This window comes from Arvicanthis niloticus, chromosome 6 (assembly GCF_011762505.2).
Source record: "Arvicanthis niloticus isolate mArvNil1 chromosome 6, mArvNil1.pat.X, whole genome shotgun sequence".
Taxonomy (NCBI): domain Eukaryota; kingdom Metazoa; phylum Chordata; class Mammalia; order Rodentia; family Muridae; genus Arvicanthis; species Arvicanthis niloticus.
In genome coordinates this window covers 16,321,917-16,331,282 of record NC_047663.1, presented here as the reverse complement: position 1 = coordinate 16,331,282, position 9,366 = coordinate 16,321,917, and the positions used below count along the sequence as shown (strand labels likewise).

General features: G+C 43.8%; 1 protein-coding gene across 1 annotated transcript; it reads left to right on the top strand.

Moving 5' to 3' along the window:
* Positions 1 to 1,174: 1,174 nt before the first annotated feature.
* On the top strand, positions 1,175 to 8,960 carry Taco1 (translational activator of cytochrome c oxidase I). The gene is made up of 5 exons (XM_034507950.2): positions 1,175 to 1,607; positions 4,035 to 4,141; positions 6,089 to 6,216; positions 6,946 to 7,123; positions 7,486 to 8,960. Exons 1-5 carry the CDS (start codon positions 1,337 to 1,339, stop codon positions 7,684 to 7,686), a joined length of 885 nt encoding a protein of 294 aa, XP_034363841.1. The 5' UTR covers positions 1,175 to 1,336; the 3' UTR covers positions 7,687 to 8,960.
* The last annotated feature ends 406 nt before the right edge of the window (positions 8,961 to 9,366 follow it).

Genomic DNA, 9,366 nt, shown 5'->3' with positions numbered 1-9,366 from the left:
TTTTTGGTGTGTTATGCTCTTGAGACTTAATTCTCCCTGGAGAGCTCTTAGAGTTTCAGGCAGCTGCTACTTTGTTTTTCCTTTATTTTTCCATAGTGTCCTTTTTCTCTTGTGTTCTCTGCCAAGAGAACAGATGGAAGGGTCTAGAGGGACAGCTCAGGAGTTAAGGGTATTGGTGCCCCTTCCAGAGAACCCAGGTTCAATTCCCATTCCATTGTGACAGCTCACAACCATCTATAACTCCAGTTTCAGGCTATCTTGATGTCCTCTTCTGACCTCTGCAGACACGGGCACACAAGTAGTGCACAGACATACATGTAGTCAAAACAAGTTAATACACATACATTAAAAATACTTAAATTAATTTTTAAACAGCAGATGGAAAATGAAGATAGTAGTTTGACTCAAAGGCTGGCCTGATCTTTTGTTCTCTACCCCAAATCCTGACTGTCCCCAAGCTATTTTCTTGGGTTTAGAAGTCAATCATGATTACAGCTGCTACTTACATACTGATTTTACTCAAACTCCAGGGTTTTACGCTGTATTTTCAACTCTCCAGTATGAGTTGGCAAAACAGGCAATGCCATTCTTGTTTACAGAAATAAAATCTAAATTATAAAGTCTTAAATGGCTCGGCAAATTGCTTCTCGCGGCTGGTGGCGTAGTGGCTTATTTTGTTTGTTTGTTTTTTTGGAGTTGTTTGTTTTAATTAAAATTTTTGCTTTTTTGTTTTGAGACAAAGTCCTGATGTCAAGACCCTTCGCCTCTGAAGTGCTGGAATTACAGACATGGCCTGCCACAAGCCATGTCTACATTTAGGACATTTTTGTTTATTGTTTCCTTTTTTAAAACAGGCAACCTTGGCGGCAGTTTCTTTACTTGTAAAATGAACCGATTGAACTACATATTTCTTTTTCAACAAAACAATTATTATTCTAGACTTGCTCAGTTAGGAAGGAAAATCAGTCACATGAATCTCTACTGGAAAGAAATCTGTCGTTTCCAAGCAACCCGGAGCAATTAAGGTTTGCGTCACTCCTGGCATGGGCGGGGTTGGAACCAGTAACGCGAGGCAGCGGAACTGACTTTGCAGGATCCGGGGACGTGGTTTTGCGACGGACCAGGGAAGGAAGTGTACTGCACCAATTAGGGTCCCCGCGCCCGCCTCCTTCTCGGTCACTCAAGGATGTGCAGCTTTCAGATGGAGCTGAGGCTTTGAGTTTCTGGAGACCTGTAGAAGCAGTTTGAACGTCCAGACCGGGTTGTTCCAGTGCCAGACTAGACAGGCTGATTTTGGCTGTTCCTCTTTGTACCTTGCAGCCCCTTGTCGAAGCAGATGATGTCTTGGGCTGCCGCCAGCCTGAGAGAGACTGCTGCCCGATGCTTTCGTGTGCGATGCCTCGGGTTCCACGTGGGTCCTTGGTGCGTCTTCCAGCATGAAAACCTCGGCTGTGGTGCAGCTCCACACAGGACGCTGCATGTCAGCGCGACGACCTCGGCGGGACACAATAAATGGTCTAAAGTCCGGCACATCAAGGGTCCCAAGGACATGGAAAGGAGTCGAATCTTCACTAAACTCACTCTCAGTATCCGCCTGGCGGTTAAAGGTGAGAGCCTGACAGTCCTCACTGCTGGTCACTGAAGCCCTTTCGGTGCCTAAGGCTTCACTTAGGGCCGTCTCCCCCAATCCCCAGTTGTCATAGTTGTCCTACCCATAACTCCCAAAGCACTTACTTACATTGGATATTCCTGTTTTCCTTTCCAAACACCATTCAGAGACCTGCCCTTAGAAAGAGAAATGACTCCATATCAGTCTATAGTTAGAAGGTACTTCATAGAAAGAAACCTTAAGAAAGTGTGGCAGAAGCCTGGAACCAGACCGATGACTCATTGCAATGAACATTTGCAAGCGAAGCTGTTTGGACAAAAGAACGTAAAGTGTGACACACCACAACACACCGCAGCTTCTACTTCAGAAATGGGTTTTGTTTTGTTTAGGGGAGGAAGACTGCAAGTGTAGAGGGTGGATCTGGAGAGATGGGAAGATCGGTGGGATTGGGGTGCATGATGCGAAATTCACAGAGAATCAATTTAAAAAGTTAAAGATATTTATCAAATAAAATGACTGAAGGGGGAAAAAGAAAGAATAAACCATAAGAGTCAAGTCAGGGCTTGGAGAGAGAGCTTGACAGTTAAAAGAACCTGCTGCTCTTGCAGAGAATATGTGTTTGGTTCCCAGCACCCGTATGACAGCTAAAAACCACCTTAAACTTGAGTTCCAAGGTACCCAACATTCTCTTCTGGCCTCCACAGGCACTGCATGCATCACAAATACATGCAAACACACACAAATCTTGTAAGAAAGAAGAAAGAGAAGGAAAGTGCCTTTCTTGAAGGAACAATCCATGCCCTCTGCAGCTGCTTCTAACCATTGAAGGTTGCGACAGGCATGCCGAGTCGAGTCATTTCTTGCTTTCTTTTCCCTCATCAGAGCTCCTAAGACATTTCCTTGGAAGGTCAGTTTGGAACCATGTGTCTCGCCAGTGGTTCTCATTTTAGCATCAGGCTGGTAGAAGTAGAGAAAAAAAAATCCTATGAAAAGTATGGATCTGGAGTTAGGAAGCTGTAAACTCTGTCACTGGCTAGATTGGTTCAATGACCTTCAACAAGTGGCTTAACTACTGAATTTTAATTTTCTGTAAAGCAAGGACAATACCTACCTTGGGGTGGCTTGCAGCATGCAAAAGGCGTTAAGACAACATTAACTTATCCTTACAACTTGTGCCTGATGTTTCTTTTTGCTTCCTTTTCTAACAAAGTTTTGATTTAACCAACATATTATTTTTATCCAGGAGGGGATACTACAAAGAACATCCAGTATAGTCCCTCCCCCCAGAGGCTGAGCGTGGGCCCAGTGCTGTGTGAGCACTTCCGTGATTATGCATTAACTAATACAATAAAAGCAGGGATGTTAAGATTCAACCAGTTCATCAGACAGAAATGGAGTTTGCTGAAACCTAGCAACATGATAACTATCCCTAAAGACAAGGTGAATTAGGAGCTTCTTATTGAGGCTGGGTTTATAGCCCAGTGTTAAAGCACAGTGTTGAGCATGGATGAGGCCTTGAGCTCCATCTCCTGTTCCCCCCAATAAAGAAACTTCTTCCCCAAAATAGTTCTCTGTATTCCAGTATTTTCTGTTTGTTTGTTTGTTTGTTTGTTGAATCATGGTTTCTTAATGTAGCCCTGGCTGACCTGGAACCTGCCTCTGCCTCCTGAGTGCAGGGGTTGAAGGTATTCACCACCATGTGCAGTCAGAATCTTACTCTTAAACTGACCCAGAATTCATTTTTTAGTTCAGGCTCCTACGTAAGTCTCTGGAGTGGTGGGATTACAAGTGTGCACCAATATGCTTAATTAGATGAAATACTCGTATGTGCGTGCGTGTGTGTGTGTGTGTGTGTGTGTGTGTGTGTGTGTGTGTATTTGCATGGACATGAATGTGGAGACCAGAAGACTACCTTGGCTGGTATTCCTCAGCCGCTGTCCACTGAGTGCGTGTGCGTTGTCAGAGGACAACTTTCTGGAGCTGATTCTCTTCTTTCTCCTATGAGTGAGTAGATTGCAGGGATAGACCTTAGGTCGCTAGGCTTGTACATAAGACACTTTTACCACCATCTCTCTAGCTTTATCTTTTATTTTTATTTTTTTGATTCAGGGCTCTTACTAGCCTAGAGTTTACCAAATACATACCCTGGCTGGCCAGTGATCTCAGAATCATTTTTTGCCTGTCTGGTTCTGAGATTATAAACTGGTGGTGGTATTTTCTTAATTTGGGATCACATTCAGATAGTTTTGCTTGCAAGGCAAGTACTTCACATGCCAAACTGTCTTCATTAAATATTGTTAGTATTCTAACAAAGAATAGTTTCTCATTGTTTGGGGTTTGGAGAGGCTGGAAACCACTTATTTCTTCCATGCTGTCTCCCATGCTGTGATGAGATGTCTTTGATTATTCTTTTCTCCTTATCCAGAGGGAGGCTCTAATCCTGAGAACAACAGCAGCCTGGCCAACATCTTAGAGGTCTGTCGCAGCAAGAATATGCCTAAGGCTACCATCGAGTCAGCACTGAAGACGGAGGTGTGTCCTCAGTTATTACTCACCACAGCCCCCAGAGGGTCTATGTTTGGAAAGCCACCACAGACTCCTTACATTGTCGGGGGGAAGGGTAGTAACATGGTTGACAAGTTCAACCCAGGGACCTTTGGGGATTCTCTGTCCCTGGCCTTTGGTTAGAGTAGTGGTTCTCAGCCTTGCTAATTCTGTGACCTTTTCATACCGTTCCTCATGTTGTGGGGAACCCCAACCGTAAACGTAATCTCATTACTACTTCATAACTGTAATTTTGCTACTGGTATGAATTGTAATGTAAATATCTGTATTTTCTGATGTTCTTAGACAACCCCACTGAGAAGGTCATTTGTACCTCTCTCCAAGGGGGTTGAGACCCACAGGTTGAGAACTGGTGGGGTAGAGGAACATGACTGGGAGAGGCTAGGTAGACAGTATGGAGGCATAAAGAAGAAAAGCCAGTAAAAAAAGAGGTTAGGGGTAATGGTAGCAGAGGGAGTGGGGAGGTGTTGGCCTCTAACACTTCCTCCAGAATAGGTAAGAAGTTGAAGAGTTAATAAATATCTTTTTGTTGTTTTAATTTGAAACAGGGGTGTGTGTGTGTGTGTGTGTGTGTGTGTGTGTAGCCCAGTCTAGCATGAAACTCATGATCCTTCTACCTTAGCCTCACAAAGTGCTGAGCCTATAGAGGCGTTTCATCACTCTCCAGAGTAATTGTCATAAGAGCTGGCAGTTATTGGGTGTTTGTTCCAGACCAAATCCTTTAGTAAAAACTCTGCGTGCAAGATCTCAGTGACTCTTGCAAGTGATCTAAAGTGGAAACTAAGGCACAGAAAGGTTTGGTGACTTGCTTTAGGTCATGCAGAAAACGACAGATCCATATCCAAGCAGCCAGACCCCAGAGCTCAGCAGGGAACCTGAATTTCATTTGTGAAAGTGGATGGGAAGGTCATCAGTTAAAAGGTCCTTGGAAGATTCAGGCCATGAACTTAGAAAAAGTAGTGGTGTGAACAGGAGATGAAGGTTTAGGGAGTCCAGAGGAAATTGGTAACTAGTTGGGGAGTGTTTGAATTTGGCTACAGCGCTGAATTCAGTGGCTCTCATGACAAGTTCTACATATGTGATGTTTCTATAGCAGCATTCAGCAGCCCAGGGCTAGTAGCATTGAGAGTTCCTAAGTAGGTTTCACATGGAATGGGATATAAGAAGAAGATCAAAGATAGGAGTAACCAGGGACTACAGAGATGGCTCAGTGGTTAAGAGTACTTGTTGTTCTTTCAGAGGACCCAAGTTCAACTCCCAGAACCCACATCAGGTGGCTCACGAACACCTGTAACTCTAACTCCATGGGATCTGACACTTCTGGTCTCCATAGGCACTGCCATTCAAATGTACATACACAAATAAACATAGTTAAAAACAAACAAAATTTTTAAAAGAGTCTTTAATCCCAACATTTGGGAGGCAGAGGCAGGTGGACCTTTGAGTTCGAGGCTAACCTGGTCTACAGAGTGAGTTCCAGGACAGACAGGGTTAGTCAGAGAAACCCTGTCTCAAAAAAAGAAAAATAAAACAAAAAGGAAAGAAAGAAAAAAAGCAAGCAAGCAAGCAAGCAAGCAAGCTAAGAGTGGCTATCCGGTAGACTGGATGTGAGATCTGCTTATCGAGGTGTGCATGGAAGCAGAGCTGGGAAAGGCTATTCAGGAACCAGGGAAACAGACTCTCTTCTAAAAGGGATAGTATTTCCAGTGATCTTAGAGGTTGATACCATTGGGCTCCCTTCAGAAGAGACAGACAAAAATAAAGACCCGAGGACCCAAGCTTAAAGTCTTAAGAGGTCACACACGAGCCACTTTTTAGTACCTGTGCTTTGGTGCTGGCAGGAAGGGTTCTAGGACATTAGGAAACAGGATGGTGCATTTATTTATTTATCTATCTATTTATTTATTTTTGTAGAAAAACAAGGGCATTTATTTGCTGTATGAGGGTCGTGGCCCTGGAGGCTCTTCTCTGCTCATTGAGGCGTTATCAAACAGTGGTCCCAAGTGCCATATGGACATTAAATATATACTGAACAAGAATGGGTAAGTATGTGTATATGGAGAAAGTGGAAGAAGGAAGGGGACAGCACCTTTAGGTTCCAATTCTATGTAATTCAAATGCAGTTGGTCCTGGGCAGTCTAAGCACACTTCTTCCTTAAGAAGAATCCAGTATAATAACTGATGTCCTTCATGTCTTTTTTTTTTTTTTTAAGATTCATTTATTTATTATATATGAGTACTCTGTAGCCGTCTTCAGACACACCAGAAGAGAGCATCAGATCCCATTACAGATGGTTGTGAGCCACGATGTGGTTGCTGGGATTTGAAGTCAGGACCTCTGGAAGTGCAGTCAGTGCTCTTAAGCACTGAGCCATCTCTCCAGCCCTACTTCATGTCTTTTGAATGAGATAGGATCCCAAAGATATAGTCATCGGGCCTAAGTGAGATCTTTTCCCCATTATTCCATCTGTAGCTATATAATGGCCTAGTCTTAAAACGTTCCACCAGGACAGGAATTTTAATGGAACAGGAAACAATGGGTAAAGTTGTATCCTACAGACTCTAATGAGGGCAGGAAATAGGAGGTGGGGGTGCTCTTGGAAGGTCCTTACCTAGCACCAGCTGCATTTTCGTCATGAAGAGAGTTGCTGGGTGTCTCTGGGTACTCCAGGGGCTGGATGGGTTAGGGGATGGTGTTAGGGTGCAGTGCTGTGTAGAGACTGGGCATCTAAAATCATCCAAACATTCTTGCCTGCTCCCTTTCCTGTCAGGGGAATGATGGCTGAAGGTGCGCGACACTTTTTTGACAAAAAAGGAGTGGTTGTAGTTGGAGTGGAGGATAGAGAGAAGAAAGCAGTGAATCTAGAGCGTGCCCTAGAATTGGCCATTGAAGCAGGAGCTGAGGATGTGAAGGAAGCCGAAGACGAAGAAGAAAAGAACCTTTTTAAGGTGAGTATGGGGTCCAGTATATAAAGGGATTTGCTTCCAAGCTGACAACCTGAAGCATTTGTGTTTGATGGGATTCCAAGGGGTCTCTAATAGATACCTAAAGGTATGCTTCTCTGAGAGTCTTCCTTCCTGTGTGTCAGGATACAGGTAAAGCAAAGCATTCACAAATTGCACAGTGTTATTAAATGAGTCCTGGAGGGTAGGCCTATTCTTGTGCGTCGGTAAGAAGAACTCTGAGCACTGGAAACTACGAGCTTCAAGGCCAATGAGAATATAGTTCAGGTTGCTCCACTCAGGATTTTGCAAAGTTCTATCTGACATTACTTCCTGCCTTCTCACCTGCTCACTTCTTTTATCTCTAGTTCATTTGTGATGCTTCTTCACTACATCAAGTGAGGAAAAAACTGGACTCCCTGGGCCTGTGTCCTGTATCCTGTTCGTTGGAGTTCATCCCTCACTCCAAGGTGCAGCTGGCTGAACCTGAGCTGGAGCAGGCTGTTCACCTCATCCAGGCTCTTAACAACCATGAGGATGTGATTCATGTTTATGACAATATTGAATAAGCAGACTCGACTAGACGTGTCTCCAGGCTCTTTCCTAGGCCAGCACGAGCTTCTGCAGCAATCTCAGACTGTAACAGGTGGGAGCCTGTTAGAGACATGCTGAAATGGCCTACAGTTTTGGGAAAAAGGGACCCTCAGCTCTGTTGGTATCACAGAGCCATCTGGAATACAAGGTGAGACTGGCCAGCTGGTCTGACTCTGATCCCAGGTGACTGGCTCTTATGAAGAGTCTTAAGTGTTCTGTGGTATCGTAGAGTGGAAAATGATCTTCAGTAATAACAGTAGTGACTTTTGGATGCTTTATTGCTGGTATGACTCTTGAGTTGCCCTGATTTGTGTCCAGTTTTTGAACCTCTAGACTAACATTCAAGCCCACATGCTTACTTCTCTGCTTTCATACTAAGATTGTCTTTTTTTTTTTTTTCTTTCTATTTTGGAATAGAGACATGGCTGTTCTTGTGGTTGAATGCTGGTCTAATGACCTAGCTTTTTTATTTGTTCATACAGCTAATATTTCTTGAACACCTAATTGTACAGGAATTATGCTTTTCTTTTTTTGTTGTTGTTGTTTTTGTTTTTTTGAGGCAGGATTTCTCTGTGTAGCCCTGGCTGTCCTGGAACTCACTCTAAAGACCAGGCTGGCCTTGAACTCAGATATCCGCCTGCCTCTGCCTCCCAAGTGCTGGGATTAGAGGCGTGTGCCACCACTGCCCAGCAAATTGTGCTTTTATAGAGCAGGCAGTTCAGCTGACACTCTGTTCTGCTCTAGGATGTGAGACCTCAAAGGGAAACCACAGGGATACCTATGGAGCTGTCCCAGGGCATCGCGGATTACATTCATTATCTTCGTTCTCTTTATGTGGTTTCTGTTCCTCTTTCTGAGCTTTAGTGCCAATAGGAAATCAGGTGTCACGAGAAAAGGTCTCCTCGGGACCTACTTTGATTAACCCCTGTGTTCTGATATTGATAACAGCAGATGGGGTTGCTTTCCTGTAAGGGCTTATTCTAACCTAGGTTTGAAAGCTTGAGGGGCTCAGAAGGCCAGTTTTGGCTCCTTTTCTAATGATACTAAATAACAAGAATGACGGTAACTAGAGGGGAAACTAGAGGGGAAACAGGCAAAAGAAAGACTGATGGAGCCTGGCCTTTGTACCTTAACCAAAGAAGCTGTTGGGCTAAGTCATGTAAGTATGCACTAGCACATTGTCTGAATGGGGTAACTCGATGTTGATTAACTGCTTTATAATAAATACGATACTGTTGTGTTGATTTTACCAGCACACCTGTAAAACAGAACAAGGGGTGGGAAATATCTTGGCAATTAAAGTGTTTGCCATGCAAATGTGACGACCCGAGTTCCAATCCACAGAGGTCACATAAAGGCTGGATATGGTAGTGTGTATCTGTAACCCCAGTGTTCCTATGGGAACATGGGAGGCTAGGACAGGAGAGTCCCCCGAAGCTTGGAAGCCAACTAGCTTGATGTTCATAGAAGCAAAATAAAAGAGACCCTGTCTCAAACAAGGTAGAAGGTGAATACGTATACCTGAGACCTCTGACCTCCACACACATGCCATGATACATATGTGCCCACACTTATACACACAAAAATACTGACATAGCATGTACACCTGTGTACACACATACATGCACAAAAAGTAAAATAATTACCTTATATAT